The sequence below is a fragment of the Nerophis ophidion genome, linkage group LG11, assembly GCF_033978795.1.
Source record: "Nerophis ophidion isolate RoL-2023_Sa linkage group LG11, RoL_Noph_v1.0, whole genome shotgun sequence".
In the NCBI taxonomy this organism is placed as follows: Eukaryota; Metazoa; Chordata; class Actinopteri; order Syngnathiformes; family Syngnathidae; genus Nerophis; species Nerophis ophidion.
In genome coordinates this window covers 37180205-37198229 of record NC_084621.1, presented here as the reverse complement: position 1 = coordinate 37198229, position 18025 = coordinate 37180205, and the positions used below count along the sequence as shown (strand labels likewise).

General features: G+C 41.9%; 1 protein-coding gene across 4 annotated transcripts in view; it reads right to left on the bottom strand.

The window, feature by feature from the left end:
- Positions 1–18025, bottom strand: part of zgc:158766 (uncharacterized protein LOC100009641 homolog) — a 64783-nt gene that overhangs the window by 10616 nt on the left and 36142 nt on the right. For all 4 annotated transcript variants that reach the window (XM_061915799.1, XM_061915797.1, XM_061915796.1 and 1 more), the window contains exons 15-17: positions 16477–16726; positions 4649–4738; positions 1701–1925 (exon numbers count right to left, since the gene is read on the bottom strand). In XM_061915799.1, the coding sequence (XP_061771783.1) occupies positions 1701–1925; positions 4649–4738; positions 16477–16726 (565 nt within the window). The remainder of the gene's footprint in view (positions 1–1700; positions 1926–4648; positions 4739–16476; positions 16727–18025) is intronic.

Here is an 18025-nt window from a genome sequence, read left to right as displayed (position 1 = left end):
GTCTCAGACACACGGCCTGCACCTTAATATGAAAATGTAATGTTAGTGCGTCCCGCAAGTTTTATATGAATGCCGCTTGACAGCGTCACACCTGCCAACCGTCCCAATTTTCCCGGGAGACTCCCGAATTTCAGAGTAATTATTCACTAGATTGTAGGCTGGTGTTCACCAAATGAACAATAATAAGGGCGTACAATGATGTCACTACGGCCCTCTACAGCTTGTACAAATAGCCCAAAAATTGTTTGACGAGACTATTGCAGACACACGTAAGAGACTGCAAGGCATCCTTATTCAACAGCACTACAGGTTACACTGAGGGTGGCCGTTTAAACAACTTTAGCACTCTTACTAATATGTGCCACACTGTGAACCCAAACCAAACAAGAATGACAAACACATTTCAGGAGAACATCCGCACTATAACACAACATAAACACGACAGAACAAATACCCAGAATCCCATGTATCCTTACTATTCAGGGCTCTATTATACACCCAGCTACCACCAACCCAATTTTTTTTTTAAATTGATCTCAACTCTGTACACTGCTGCTGGAATTTAAATTTTCCTGAAGGAACTCTCCTAAAGGAATCAATAAAGTACTATCTATCTAGCTATCTATCTAAGACTGTGCAACTCCTCTCTGGGGAGGGGGGCCGGGGGTACTAGGATGACAGGGGATGCAAAACAATAACAGTGCAATACGTTTTCATAACATGGTCACTACTGCCTAGTTTCTCTTGTTATATTCTTATTTTACTCTTATATTTATATTCCCATTGTTGCTTTTTATTTTTATTCTTATTGTAATAATTCTCTCTTTTTTTTTTTTTTCCATTTAAACCCCCATTATTTACTTTTTACTTTTTTAAATTGATCTCAACTCTGTACACTGCTGCTGGAATTTTAATTTTCCTAAAGGAACTCTCCTGAAAAAATCAATAGAGTACTATCTATCTATCTATCTATCTATCTATCTATCTATCTATCTATCTATCTATCTATCTATCTATCTATCTATCTATCTATCTATCTATCTATCTATCTATCTATCTATCTATCTATCTATCTATCTATCTATCATCCATCCATCCATCCATCCATCCATCCATCCATCCATCCATCTATCTATCTGTCTATCTAAAGGACAAGTGTGCATTCCAGTCAACAAACTACAGACTTTATAAACAAGTTGTAGCAACGTTTCCGACACATTGTCTGCTGCATGTTAACTGTCAGTCCCAGCAGTTAATGGATTGATGCCAGCTGAACGTTCAAAATTAAACTGTGACATCAAATATTGTTCTCCTCCAACAGCATTGCGCTCTTAATCGCACACCGAAACTCCACGGAAGTAGAAGCGATTGAAATGAAGCGAAACGAAGCGATCGGAACATTTTCAAAGCAAAGTCCATGAAGTTGCTGCCATGTTTCCTGAGCGGAGTGCGCAGACGCTGCGACGCTTCAGTATTCAGGAACTCGGCAGTTGCCTAATATGCATTGATAAATTACGTTTTTTCTGTAATTAAAAATTTAAACAGTGTTATTAACCATCTGGAATTTTACCGCGAGCGGTCACGGCATGTTCTTGACGTAAATGCTGGTCAATTTTTTAGGTCATTACGACAAGTGACAAGGGCGGATGCGGCAAATACTGCAGTTGCCATGGTTAAATTCGAGCCCTGCTATAACTTACATCACAGCCCTGGATGGCGTCCATAGCCAGCAGGTCGTTGCCGTGGCGAAGCTGGAACTTGACCATCTCCTCAGCGGTGCGGAGGTCACTCAGTTCCTGCGTCTGGGACTGGCTGCACTCCTTAATGAGGTCCTTCAGCAGTAGAGCATATTTACTCATCCTCTGGATGGGTTTCAGCAGGTAGGACGCCAGGTCCATCTTGTCCCCCAAATCCAGCTGTTTATTCTGGAATGAGTGAGGAATGTAATGTCATTATTCAGAATACCACATATTGTTCATAAAGATTTTATATATCTATTTTTTTAGGAAATCTCTCTAATATTGGGTATGTCAAAGTGTATCTCATTTGTCTTTTTATTGGCCGTATATGTTGTAAAAATAACAATTTTATATATTCCTAATATCATATATTATAGTAGTATCTGTTTTTTTTTGTCAGTAATGTGAGTTGAAAATCGAATTGTACAAAACTGTAGCAATAATAAATTATGTAAATCCAAATAATCCTTCCTAAACATTTAAAAATAATCATTTTATATCGAAATATGATAGTTTTACCTACAGAAAATAATGCATGCATGTAAACGGAAAATAAATAAGACCAATTATGTTAAAGATCACTTACATAAATTTTTTTTTTACTTACAATTGTATTCACCTTTTTCAAATGTTATGCATCTGCAATGCACTTTGAATTGCCTTGTGTACAAACTATGTTCTATATAAAAAACATACCTGGCCACTAGGGATGTAACGATAAAAGGTATAAAATACAACCAGGGTAAAACTTTCGACAGTTAGTATTACCATTTTGTATAACAAAATTATCAAAAAACAGTGATGATAACTGCACTGTGATGAACTCACTGACTGACTGGCGCAAGATCGCTAGATTAAATTCCAACATCAAAACAAAGGACATTAACATTTTCCCCATTATGAAACGTAATACACCAATCTGAATTTATATAAACACATTACTGTCTGAGCAACTAAGATATTCAGTTGTGCACATTGAATCTACAAGCTGTGAGAACAGAGTAATCGATTTTTTTTACGGTGCGGTCAAGGACTGCTTATCAGAGTAGGACCTCACAACGCCCACTAGAAATAATAAATTATAATTATAGATTTGATTTATTACGCACTTTTCATTTAAATAAATATTTGAGTGCTACAGTACAAACCAATATTTAAAAAATAAAAGCGTAACCATTAAAACAGATTAAATAAAACACTATCAGTGAAGCATAAGAAACACTGTCTATTGTTTTTTTTTTTTTATTATTTAAAAAGATAAGTAACTTAGTCAAAAGATTTCAGTGTGTGTATAAGCACTGTGTGAGCACATTCAACAATACCCCGATGATAATGATAACCATGGTCATTTTGGTCACAATAAAATGTTCATATGGTTTCATTCCTATTTGCAACTTTTACCTATATCATTGACTTTTTGTTGTTGAAGTGGTGAGGGAAGACAAGAGGGGAGAGCCACACGAACGCCACCTTTGTACATTGCTATGTGTTATTTCTTAAATTTAAGAGTGGTTCTCAACTTCTTTATCAAAGTGTTGCAACGTGCAACTTTCTTTGGTCCCATGGGCAAAAAGATAAGTTTGTCACATGCAATGTTTGGCCGTAACATACGGTATACAAAACTGGGAACATATTATAACAAAAATCGGGGTTTAAATTCTTGTCGGAAACCAAACGAAAGCGAGGTACCACTGTATTAGATATAACACTACTGTATTTTACTTTATCACATTAAACACAAAAGCGAAGATGTGGCTGTTTCAGTGTTTCCCCCAGAATATTTGTTAGTTAAGGTGGTGGCGTCTCTCTCTCTTTTTTTTTTAAGACTTTAGTTTAGGCCAGGGGTCGGGAACCTTTTTGGCTGAGAGAGCCATACAAGCCAAATATTTTTAAAAGTATTTCCGTGAGAGCCATATATATATATATATATATACATATATATATGTATATATATATATATATATATATATATATATATATATATATATATATATAAACACTGAATACAACTAAATTCGTGCATTTTTAAGTAAGACCAACATTTTTAGAGGATAATAGGTCTCTTATTCGTTTTAATAATATTCTTATTCTGAAGCTAAGCAACAATAAATAAAATACTTCTTACCATTAATGCGACTTCTTGAACAGGTGCGGCAGAATCGGATGAATGGTTTAAAATGCATGACAATGTTTTATATTTTGAATGTTATTTTTAACACTGTGATTACCAGAGGATTTGTTCATTACTCATCGTGTAAAGCAATGTCAGATAAGATTTATCTGAGAGCCAGGTGTAGTCATCAAAAGAGCCACATCTGGCTCTAGAGCCATAGGTTCCCTACCCCTGGTTTAGGCGGTGGCTCAACAAAGCGCTGCGGGGAACCCTGCTGTTTTATTCAGATAGCTTTGTATAATGTATATTGACCTACATTGGATTTACCATTTTTAATGTACAAAAAGTACCAAAAGTTCCACCCCCATATCAGTAAATATACCATATATGTTGGTACAACAGTGTTTTCTGAAGTGGTACTTGATCTATTGTATTAATAACATGTAAGATTTTACACAAACACGGTATGTTAAATGAAAACTGCTGAAATGCTTTGGGGTACATTTTTTAACACAGGCTTATATTTACACTCGACACATTGCAGTTGCACTGTATGTTACAAGGCCTCTTTCACTTCCTTTTACTACCATGAATTGATTAACGTGGACCCCGACTTAAACAAGTTGATAAACTTATTCGGGTGTTACCATTTAGTGGTCAATTGTACAGAATATGTAATGAACTGTGCAATCTACAAGTAAAAGTATCAATCAATCAAAAAAAAAAAACACACAATTGTGCTTCAGTGCTGACCTTTTCACCCCACGAGGTAAGTAACCAGAGTTTCCAGACGCACCTTAAAGAATTCGTTCCCATGGCTGCTGAGCAGTGTGTCGGACCGGGGCTTATTCTTGCTGTATAGGGCATACATTCCAAACTGATCCTCCTGCACACACAATTAGCAAATTAGACCACTCTAGCAAGTACACTGACATTGCAGAATACCCTCCTGTATGAACAGTACAACCAGAATATTATTACTAAAGGCAAATGATCAATTATCCATTTCAATAGTAGAAGCCTAAACAGGAATTTCAAGGACATCAAAGAATATTTACACACCTTTTCACAACCATTTAACATAATTGCAGTATTTGAAACTTGGATTAACAGTGAAAAAGCGTCAGATTTTGAACTGGATGGTTATGACCTTATCAATGTAAATAGACAAAACAAAGGGGGCGGAGGGGTGGCAATCTATGTGAATAGCACCTTGAGATTCAAACGTCTGGATGATATGACAACTGTAGTTGATAACCTACTTGAGTGTCTAACGGTTGAAATTTGAATGGAAAAAAAGTAGAAATGTCATTATTAGTTGTATATACAGATTGCCAGGTACAAGCATTGCACGTTTTACAGATTGGATGGAATGCCTGTTTTCAAAGAAGAGTAATGTTAATAAAGCTGTCTTCATTTGTGGAGACTTTAATATTGACCTACTAAATCCCAGTAAAAATAATGATATAGTTAATTTCATTGACACAATGTACAGTATAAGTCTATATCCCAAAATCACCAGACCTAGTCGAATTACATCCCACTCTGCCACTCTAATCGACAACATATTCACCAATGATATTGAGAATAAGACCGTAAGTGGGCTGTTGATCAAAGATATCACTGACCACCTACCAGTTTTTCTGATATTTGATGGTAACTACAGGACACAAAAATTAGAAAAGCCAACCCAATACAGAAGAACGAGATCAGAGGAATCCATTAGTTCATTTGAACATGATTTACTGGCGCAGAATTGGGATGTAATTAATGAAAATGGTGATGTTAGTAGTGCTTACAATATATTCTTGAGAATATTTAGGTCATTATATGATAAAAATTGCCCAATAAAAGAATGCATCAGCAAAAGAAAGTATACTAATTGTCCTTGGATCACAAAGGGATTGCAAAATGGTTGCAAAAAGAATAAACACTCTTTACAGGGAATTTATAAGATTGAAAACAAAAGAAGCAGAAAATAAATATAAAAAATATAAAAACTAGTTAACTCATATTATGAGGTCAAATAAGAGCGATTAGTATAAGAAATTACTAGATGATAATAAAAATATTATCAAAGGAATATGGAATTTATTCAACAATATTATAAGAAACAGTACCTCTTCAAATAACTATCCAACATATTTCATGAATAATGGTAAAGAAAATTATAAAATTGAAGATGTGGCTCATGCCTTCAATAAATTCTTTGCAAGTATTGGACCCGAACTTGCAGCAAAAATCCCAGATTCACAGACAACTGGTAAAAATATAGAGGGATTGTTGGAGAGAAATCTCAATTGTATGTTTTTAAATGCAGTGGGTGAAGAAGAAGTGTTGGATATTATAAACAAATGTAAGAACAAAATATCTACGGACTCCAATGACATTAGTATGGCATTGGTGAAAAACAAAACCATTAACATATATCTGTAATCTGTCATTTCAAACCGGCACATTTCCAAATTTAATGAAAATAGCTAAAGTTATACCTCTGTTTAAAACTGGGAGCAAACACCACTCCACAAACTATAGACCCGTCTCTTTACTTCCACAATTCTCTAAAATATTAGAAAAACTATTCAATAACAGGTTAGATGCATTTATAGAAAAACATAATTTACTCCCCGACTGTCAATATGGGTGTGGGAGGCGGAGCGTGGTACAGGAGCCGGCTGGAAGCAGATGACAGGTGAGTAGATACCTCAGCTGGAACGAGTTATCTGATCACCTGTCTCTTTATTAGCAGCGTCGGTGACTGCAGAGGGGGGCTGAAAAGCCAGAAGAAGGAACGCACGGCTGGGCTAAAGAAGGCACGTGAAACGAAACGAGAGACTTCCTGAAAGAGAGACACTTTGGTGGAAACAAAATAAAAAGTTTGTAAACTTGGCGACCAGCCTGAGTGTGCTTCATCGGTCCAAAAGAACCCCACGGCACAAGACTGCTACATCTGGCGCCCAACAAAGCAAGGACCAAGAAGGCGCTAGGGAGAGTGTTGGCGGAGGTGTCGGCAGCCACCCAGCAACAAATGGAGGCGAGCCGCCAACAAACACAGATCCTGCAGACGCTGGTGAGCCAGATGGGAGGAACGGCGAAAGAGGCCTCCATGCAAAGAATGACGGAGGAAGAAGACCCGCAGGTATTCCTGGACATTTTTGAGGCCACAGCAGCAGCATACGGCTGGCCAGAGACCGAGTGGGGTGTCAAATTGCTGCCGCTCCTGGCGGGGGAGGCGCAGCGGGCTGCGCATAGTCTCCCGGAACACGCCCGGATGCACTTCCCCAGCTTACGCCGTGCAATTTTGGACCGGGTCGGCAGCCAGCCCCAAGACCATCGACGCCGGTGCCGCGCAATGCAGCTGGGTCCCGAGGATCGCCCGTTTTCACTGGCGCAGCGGCCCAGAGTGGCGCCACCCGGTGGCTCGAACCCCAGGAGGCCGACAGCAAAATGTTCGAAAGGATCCTCCTGGAACAATTCGTCGAGGCCAACCCATTCAGAATCGCTTGGGTGCGATACCATCACCCGCGGAACCTGATGGCCGCGGTGGCCCTGGCCGAGGACCACCTGGCGGTTCACCGGGAGGGGAGCCCAAAGACAGCCGAAAGACCCACCCTGGCGCCACGAGCGGCCGAAAGACCCACACCAGCGCCACAAAGATGGAGCGGGGCGGACGCAGGAGGCAGCAATGGAGCAGGTTACCGGCCCGGACACACACACACACACACACACACACACACACACACACACACACACACACACACACACACACACACACACACACAAAACACCATCGACCAGCACCATTGAGGGGGGGATATGGGGGTTGTAAAGTGTCCTCTGTTCCTCCTTCTGTGCAGGATACCGGCCATGGGCAGAAGGGGCTTCCCCCGCAGATGGCACCTCGAACGCCAGGGCCGGTGTGCTGGGGTTGCGGCCAACCCGGTCACGTGAAGAGGGATTGCTCCCTGATGGAAGTGGGACAGGTGATGCGGGTTGTCAAGCCCCCAGCACCCGCCTCCGATCCAGGGTAGGCGTACTGTGTCCCGGTAAGGGTACAAGGGAGTACATACCGGGCAATGGTGGATTCGGGGTGAAAACAGTCCATGATCCACCAAAACCTGGTTCGACCCGGGGCGTTGAGGCAAGCGACACAAGGGCGAATTAAGTGTATTCATGGGAATGTACACACGTATCCCATTGTCCCAATTTGGTATCGGGGACAAAAGCATAGTGTTAAGGTTGCTGTAAGCGCGCACTTTACGCACCCCATAATATTAGGGACAAATTGGCCGGGGTTTCACCTTCTAGTGACGCAACGTGTGGGGATGCGTTCACGGACCGTAGGAAAGGGGAGTATCCGCGCAGTTCTCAGTGGCGAGGCGGGGCCATTCGACACTGCCGAGCGGGAACAGCCGGGGGCTTCGCGGGAAGCCTCCCCGGCCCCCTATTGGTGTCCTGCGGAGGATTTTCCCCTCGAGCAGTCTCGAGACGAAACTTTGCGCGCGGCCTGGGACCAGGTAGACTACATTGACGGTCAGCTGATGCGCCCGGGAACAGCGCGGGTATTCCCTCACTTCTCCATTATGAGAGATAGATTATACCGAGTGAGCCGTGACGATCAAACAGGAGAGGAAATCCCCCAGTTGTTGGTGCCAAAACGCTGCCGGGAAATAGTTTTCCAGGCCGCGCATGTGAACCCTATGGCTGGACACATGGGCTACGATAAGACACTTAATCGAATCATGGTCCGGGTCTATTTGCCGGGCATTCGGGCAGACGTGCGCCGCTGGTGAGCTGCCTGTCCGGAATGCCAGCTGGTGAATCCAGCGGCCATCCGGAAGGCGCCCTTGTGCCCATTGCCGCTCATGGAGGTCCCATTCGAAAGAATTGGAATGGACCTCAAGGGACCATTTCACCCGAGCTCACGGGGATATCGCTTTGTGTTAGTCCTGGTGGATTACGCAACGCCCTATCCCGAAGCAGTGCCCCTGTGCTCTATCTCTGCAAAGAGTGTAGCGCAAGCGCTGTTTCAGGTCATCTCCCGAGTCGGAATCCCGAAAGAGATTCTGATTGACCAGGACACGTCCTCTATGTCACGCACCATAAAGGAACTATACGGATTACTGGGAATTAAAGCGATCCGTACCAGTGTGTATCACCCACAAACAGATAGGGTGGTGGAGCGTTTGAACAAAATGCTGAAAACCATAATCCGTAAGTTCACGCACGAGGACAAACCAAATTGGGATAAATGGCTGGATACCCTCATGTTTGCGATGCGGTAGGTACCCCAGGCCTCCCTAGGTTTTATGCCTTTCGAATTATTGTACAGCCGGAGGCCGCGCGCAGTGTTGGACATAATTAAGGAAAGCTGGGAGGAAGGTCCGAGCTTTAGCAAAAATGAAATCCAGTATGTTATGGACATGCGCGCAAAACTCCACACGGTGGGGCACGCGAGAATTTGTTCCGTGCCCAGGAACGTCAGCAGAGCACGTATAACAAGGGGGCCAAGCTAAGAAAATTTTCACCGGGAGAAAAAGTACTTATATTACTTCCAAGTTCTGGCTCTAAATTACTTGCACGCTGGCAAGAGACTTTTGAAGTCACACAGCAAATGGGGGATGTGGACTATGAGTTTCGGCATTCGGACCGGGGTGGAGGCACCCAAATTTACTACCTTAACTTGCTGAAAGCATGGAAGGAGGCGGGGCCTGTTTCCATGGTGACGGTTGTGAGAGTGGAGGAGGAGTTGGGACCAGAGGTCCCGCGCTCTGTCCCTTCCTCTCCCCTCCCCTGTGACGATCAGCTCACGTTGGCGCAGAAAGCCGATGTTGCTGCGCTGCAGCGGCGCTTTTCTGATGTGTTCTCCTCTCGGCCCGGCCGCACGAACCTCATCCAACATCACATTGAGACCAGCCCGGGTGTTACGGTGGGGTCTCGGCCATACAGATTTCCTGAACACAAGCGCAAAGTAGTTCGGGAAGAATTAAAAATCATGCTGGAATTGGGGGTAATAGAAGAATCCCACAGCGCCTGGTGTAGTCCCATTGGTCTGGTAGAGAAGAAGGATGGGTCCGTACGCTTCTGTGTGGATTACCGCAAGGTGAGTGAAATCTCACGCTTTGACGCGTACCTAATGCCCCGAGTCGATGAGCTCCTGGATCGGCTGCTCGCTTTTTCACAACACTGGATTTAACCAAGGGCTACTGGCAGTTTCACTTATCACCAAAGTCCAAGGAAAAAACGGCCTTCTCCACTCTGGAAGGTTTGTACCAGTTCGTGACACTTCCGTTTGGTTTGTTCTGTCCCCCCGCCACATTCCAGCGCCTCATGGACCGGGTGCTGCGCCCCCACGCTGCATACGCGGCCGCATAGCTGGATGTTGTCATCATCCAGAGTAGCCGCTGGGACCAACACATGCAGCGGGTGGGGGCGTTGCTCGAATCCTTGAGGCGGGCGAGGCTCACCGCCAACCCGGCAAAGTGCGCGGTGGGCCGGGGGGTGGTACAGTATCTGGGGTACCACTTGGGGGGGGGGACAGGTGCGGCCACATGTAGACAAAACAGCGGCGATCGCAGCCTGTCCACCCCCCAAGACAAAAAAGGAGGTTAGGCAGTTTTTGGGCCTGGCGGGATATTACCGCCGGTTCATTCCCCAGTGGTACCTCGCATTGCAGCCCTACAACTTCCGGGTGGTCCACAGGCCAGGCACGCAGATGGCCGTGGCCGACTTCCTCTATTGCCCTTCTATGCAGGGGGGTGGGGGGGAGTGGACGCGGCCGGACGGCTGCCCGGCCCGAGTCTGACGGTGGAGGCATGTGGGAGGCGGGGCGTGGTCCACCCACCGCCTGTGGACAGGGCATGCGCAAGAGCCGGCTGGAAGCAGATGACAGGTGAGTTGATACCTCAGCTGGAACGAGTTATATGATCACCTGTCTCTTTATTAGCAGCGTCGGTGACCGCAGAGGGGGGCTAAAAAGCCAGAAGAAGGAACGCATGGCTGGGCTGAAGAAGGCACGTGAAACGAAACGAGAGACACTTTGGTGGAAACAAAATAAAAAGTTTTGTAAACTTGGCAACCAGCCTGAGTGTGCTTCATTGGTCCAAAAGAACCCCACGACACAAGACTGCTACAATGGATTTAGATCAAACGGATCTACATCAATGGCAATAATTGAAACAATACAGGAAATCAAAAATGCCTTAGACAAGAAACAATATGCAATGGGAATATTTATTGATCTAAAAAAAGCATTAGACACAATTAACCATTATATAGTAATCATTAAAATGGAAAAGTATGGAATCAGGGGAGTTGTACTAGACTGGCTTAAAAGTTCCTTAAATAAGAGACAACAGTTTGTGAAGTTGGGGGATTGCTGTTCATCGTGTTTGGACATTGCTTGTGGTGTCCCCCAGGGGTCAGTGTTGGGGCCAAAATTGTTTATCCTGTATATCAATGATATATGTAAAGTGTCTACATGATTAAAATTAGTGTTATTTGCTGATGACACTAATCACTAATATTTTTTGTTCAGGAGATGACTTAAATCAATTACAGGAAGTCATTATGGAAGAAATTAGTCAACTAAAAGCTTGGTTTGACTATGATAAATTGTCATTAAACCTGACTAAGACTAAGTTAATGCTATTTGGAAAGAGGACACGTGAAACAAGGGTACAGATACAAAGAGATGGGGTGGATATTGAAAGGGTTTTTGAAATAAAATTCCTTGGAGTTACAATTGACTATCAAATTAACTGGAAACAACATACAAAACATGTACAGTTTAAGCTGTCAAGAAGCATCTCAGTAATAAATAAAGCAAAGCAGGTTCTGGATCACAAATCCCCCCACATGTTCTACTGTTCATTACTCTTACCATACTTAACTTACTGTGTGGAAGTCTGGGGGAATAATTATAAAAGCTCATTAAACTCAATAACTATACTTCAGAAAAGAGCTGTACGCATCATCAACAAGGTTAGATATCTGGACCATACACATTCACTATTGTTACAGTCAAGAATATTGAAGTGTAATGATATTATTTTGTATCAAACTGCACAATGAATGTATAAAGCCAAAATAAATAAACTCCCAGGACGCATTCAAAAATTGTTCAGCACACGAGAGGGGATTATAATTTAAGGGGGAATTTTAATTTCAAAATGCTTAGTAATAGAACGACCATCAAAAGTTTTTGTATTTCAATTTGTAGAGTGAAACTATGTAATGGTTTGAATGTGGAGTTAAAGCAATGTCCAAACATAAACCAGTTTTAAAAGAAGTATAGTATATTGTATTATTAGGTCCATCAGTGCTAAATATTATAAACTTATCACTTTCCTCGGGCACTGTTCCCGTTGCATTCAAAAAAGCGGTTATTCATCCTCTCCTTAAAAGACCTAACCTCGATCCAGACCTCATGGTAAACTACCGACCGGTGTCTCACCTTCCCTTTATTTCGAAAATCCTCGAAAAAATTGTTGCAGAGCAGCTAAATGAGCACTTAGCGTTTAACAATCTATGTGAAACCTTTCAATCCGGTTTCAGGGCAAATCACTCGACTGAGACAGCCCTCGCAAAACTGACTAATGATCTATTGCTAACGATGGACTCTGATGCGTCATCTATGTTGCTGCTCCTCGATCTTAGCGCTGCTTTCGATACCGTCGATCATAATATTTTATTAGAGCGTATCAAAATACGAATTGGTATTTCAGACTCAGCCCTGTCATGGTTTAACTCTTATCTTACTGATAGGATGCAGTGCGTCTCCTATAACAGTGTGACCTCGGACTATGTTAAGGTAACGTGTGGAGTTCCCCAGGGTTCGGTCCTTGGCCCTGTACTCTTCAGCATCTACATGCTGCCGCTAGGTGACGTCATACGCAAATACGGTATTAGCTTTCACTGTTATGCTGATGACACCCAACTCTACATGCCCCTAAAGCTGACCAACACGCCGGACTGTAGTCAGTTGGAAGCGTGTCTTAATGAAATTAAACAATGGATGTCCGCTAACTTTTTGCAACTTAATGCCAAAAAAACGGAAATGCTGATTATCGGTCCTGCTAGACACCGACCTCTATTTAATAATACAACTTTAACATTTGACAACCAAATAATAAAACAAGGTGACTCTGTAAAAAATCTGGGTATTATCTTCGACCCAACTCTCTCCTTTGAGTCACACATTAAAAGCGTTACTAAAACGGCCTTCTTTCATCTCCGTAATATCGCTAAAATTCGCTCCATTTTGTCCACTAAAGACGCCGAGATCATTATCCATGCGTTTGTTACGTCTCGTCTCGATTACTGTAATGTATTATTTTCGGGTCTCCCAATGTCTAGCATTAAAAGATTACAGTTGGTACAAAATGCGGCTGCTAGACTTTTGACAAGAACAAGAAAGTTTGATCATATTACGCCTGTACTGGCTCACCTGCACTGGCTTCCTGTGCACTTAAGATGTGACTTTAAGGTTTTACTACTTACGTATAAAATACTACACGGTCTAGCTCCAGCCTATCTTGCCGATTGTATTGTACCGTATGTCCCGGCAAGAAATCTGCGTTCAAAAGACTCCGGCTTATTAGTGATTCCTAGAGCTCAAAAAAAGTCTGCGGGCTATAGAGCGTTTTCCGTTCGGGCTCCAGTACTCTGGAATGCCCTCCCGGTAACAGTTCGAGATGCTACCTCAGTAGAAGCATTTAAGTCTCATCTTAAAACTCATCTGTATACTCTAGCCTTTAAATAGACCTCCTTTTTAGACCAGTTGATCTGCCGCTTCTTTTCTTTCTCCTATGTCCCCCCCTCCCTTGTGGAGGGGGTCCGGTCCGATGACCATGGATGAAGTACTGACTGTCCAGAGTCGAGACCCAGGATGGACCGCTCGTCGGGACCCAGGATGGACCGCTCGCCTGTATCGGTTGGGGACATCTCTACGCTGCTGATCCGCTTGAGATGGTTTCCTGTGGACGGGACTCTCACTGCTGTCTTGGAGCCACTATGGATTGAACTTTCACAGTATCATGTTAGACCCGCTCGACATCCATTGCTTTCGGTCCCCTAGAGGGGGGGGGGTTGCCCACATCTGAGGTCCTCTCCAAGGTTTCTCATAGTCAGCATTGTCGCTGGCGTCCCACTGAATGTGAATTCTCCCTGCCCACTGGGTGTGAGTTTTCCTTGCCCTTTTGTGGGTTCTTCCGAGGATGTTGTAGTCGTAATGATTTGTGCAGTCCTTTGAGACATTTGTGATTTGGGGCTATATAAATAAACATTGATTGATTGATTGATAGGTACATGGTATTCCAGAGGTACAGAGATGAAGAAGGGCTTTGATATTGGGTTTCTTGTGTTACAAAATAGTTTGTGGCTGCCCATTGAGGCACTGGTACTGCTATTTTTGCATTATACCATTTCCATAAGCACCTGTGGTAATGGTGTGGCTATGTATGTGTGTAGTGTGCATAAGTATGTATATATTTATCATTTATGTACGTTTGTATATACAAGTTCATTAAGTTTGTCCATAGAGTGAACAGGTAGTTCTGGCTCAGAGTAATTTATGATTTAAAGAAAAGGGGTGGGATTAAATAAGTGTATACTTCTTCTCACTTCTTTTCAAATAGGTAAGAAAAAAAAATAAAAGAAAAAAAGAGAAAGTCCAATGCTCATTTGTTTTCGTTTTTTTTATTCTCCATTGTTGTAATTTTGTTATAATGGCCGTTAAGGCTATAGGACTGTATTGAATCATGCTTGCTCTTGTTTTTTTTTGCACATTTGAAATAATAAAAAAAAAATATATCCCCCCCCAAAAATTAAAAATATATTGCAAGTGACGCATATCATATAAGGGTGTTTGACTATAATGAGCAATATAACCGGTGGCCATCTTGCATTGTGACAAATAAGGTCAATGCCGAGGAGATGGTGCTTTCAATATTTATAATTAATGCAGAGTAGTGAATTAATTGCTAAATGAATGCATATAACTCCTTAGTAGTGCTGTTTTTGGCGTAATTTTTTGATTGTTTTTAATTTATTTTGCCATACCCCAAATTACTTTTTTTGTTATGTGAGGCAGGAAAGTGTCCGTTTTAAAAGGAACAACATGGACTATTTTTTGTCAATCAGAAAGGAGCACAAAGTAGTTTTCCTGCAGGGTATTTCAGAAAGCAGGTAGAGTGCAAACTCTGAGTAGGTTTACCCTGAGATGAGGGAGAATTAGGGTTTTATGTTATAGAAAAAGTGGTAAGTCATATTGACCTCAATCTGTGACCTTAACTCGCTTGCCGGCAGGTTTTCTTGAACAAATCTTTAGTTTTTGCATTCTTAGTTTAATAAAGCAAATTGATTTAACATAAAGTGAACTGGTAATAAATGATCTTGTTAGCAAAAAAGAAAAAAACTTTTTTAGTTTGATTTCATATATTTAATACTGTACAGTATGCCATCCATCGATTTTATAACATTTATTCCCTTTGGGGTTGCGGGGGGCGCTGGTGCCCATCTCAGCTACAATCGGGCGGAAGGCGGGGTACAACCTGGACAAGTCGCCACCTCATCGCATGGCCAACACAGAATGATAGACAGACAAGATTGACACTCACATTCACACACTAGAGCCAATTTAGTGTTGCCAATCAACCTATCCTCAGGTGCATGTCTTTGGAGGTGGGAGAAAGACGGAGTACCCGGAGGGAACCCACGCAGTCACGGGGAGGACATGCAAACTCCACGCAGAAAGATCCTGAGCCTGGGATTGAACCCAGGACTACTCAGGACCTTCATATTCTGAGGCAGACGCACTAACCCCTCCTCCACCGTGCTGCCTGTACAGTATGTCTTAATAATAATCAAATTTAAAATATATTTAATATAATATTAAAGTTGATTTTGTGGCATTTCATCATCTTAAATATTGATTACAAAAAGAAAAATAACCTAATAGCAAATTGGTCAAACAAAAATTGCTCGGTTAGTTATAGACTTAATAATATTTACTTAGAATTTGCATTGACTATACATGTCGTATATAATTAAAACAAATACAATATAATAGTATTTCTAACTGCCTCCATGTATTTATTTTACTAAACTAAAATAAGATCATTCCTGTACTTTTTACCCTTGCGCTAATAAGAAAATGTGATTAAATGTTAAAAGAATACTCTGTCAGTTATCATCTCTCACCTAAGTGCTGTATTATTTTACTGTATTTCTTTTCTATCATTACCACTTGAACCATCGAATCAGTGCTTTCTAAAGTGCTCTTAACACGGACTCAACATACTAAGGATTGATTGAATTAACTTAGACCAGCTATTCTGGAACCAGACACTCAAGAGTTTCCCAACTTCGGATAAATCAACTCAGACTGCATGTTTCGACTCAGTTTGTTGAATCTCCACCTGAAATACCTCCCAGGTATGTAGCCAACCCATGTGATTATCTTTTCCCATAATAAACGTCACTGGAGCGATAATGAGACCATGACCCAGAAAACATCGTATTTTGTTGTAAAGCTAGACGTCTAGAGGTCATGACTGTTGATGGAAGCTGAAAGTATGTTGTCAGAGCGCACCCTCAGGGCACCTTGAATGAGTGCACACTTACATGTCGGAGAAAACAGCTGCTGATGGACAGTGGCGAGTGGGCGCACGCCTCCAGTTCTTTGAGGAAGTACTGGGTGTGGAAATCCCCCAGTTTCTCCATGTTACCGAAAATGATGCTGCGCTTGCCCCTCAGGTCCTGTGGCAGATCCAGGCGCTCCATCTCAGGAAAATAATGCTCAATAACGTAGCTGAGAGAGCGAACGTACTCCCTCTCGGTGGAGATCATCTCATCCATGATGTGCTGCACTTTACTGGGGAAAAAAATAAATGCTTAATACACTAAGGGCATCATCTACTAAATAAGGAGTGCCAAATAGTAAGCAGACAAATATAATACGAACAACCTTTTCTGGTGATATAGAAGTGTGATCTCGACAATAAAAGCTATTGTAAGTACACCGAAGGTCTGCTCTGGAAGGTGTTGTGAAAATGCATGTTGCAGAGAGTTTTTTTACAGAGGTGATGCACTGCATTGATAATATATATTCTGCAATGAATGCTATTACAAAAATACAAAAATTAATTGAATATGTTTTCATCATTCCTTTAAGTCATCCAGCAGCCACAAAATACTATTACTGAATAGATGTAATGTCCAATATTTTTTTTCTCTGACAGTCCAAATATGTTGACACCACCTCAAAGATGGAGGATCTGTCTTTGCAGCACAATCACCTCCGTTCTCAAAGCCATTTGTCAGTAATTGTGCCAGTTTGCACATACAGTATTTTGTAAGCATATTCAGTATAGACGATAAACAGGGGCTGCTGAACAGTTTTAGTTTAGATCAATCACACTGCGAGCGCTTAATTATTATATTTGCACCTTCTACTCCTAGTATAGTGAGCATTCTGATTATCAGCATATATTCTGTATATTCATTAAGACAGACAAACTGAATGGATTGCACGCTCTTTTTTGCTCATTTAAGAGATGCAATACTCTGTGCATGACTTTAGTAGATCAGCTTTGCGTGTGCTACCAAGTTTGCAAGTGCCGTAGTAAGCATAAACGTAAATGTAAACCTTTAATAGAGACCCTAAAGCAAAGAGGGTCTTTTTATGGTTGTTTAAAAAAAACAACAACCAACTCTTTTTTGGTGGGTTTGTTGATGTTCAAACTTTATAGGGCTGTGCATTGATTAAGAAAAGAAAACCCCATTCCGTTTTCAGTCTGGTTAAGATGCATACAGTACTGCGCTCGCATTAAACGGGAGAGCCACCCACAAGTTCCCAGCAGATGAAGCTGTAGTGAAAAAAAACTGCTGTGAATGGTACTTTTGACCCACTTGATATGAGTATTACTGCCCCCTACAGGACTACAATACAACCTTATTGCCAGGTAAGTGAGATTAACATGTTTTTATTATTATTATTATTAAATTAACATGATTTTTAAGTCTGCATTTGGTATCTTTTTGACCATTTGGAAAACTGATGACAATGATGATCAACAATGTTATTGCACCCACACATTGGAGCATATGGCCTCCATAATATAATGTACTCATGTTTTAATGGCCATGGGCGTATAGATGTAATGGTTATAGC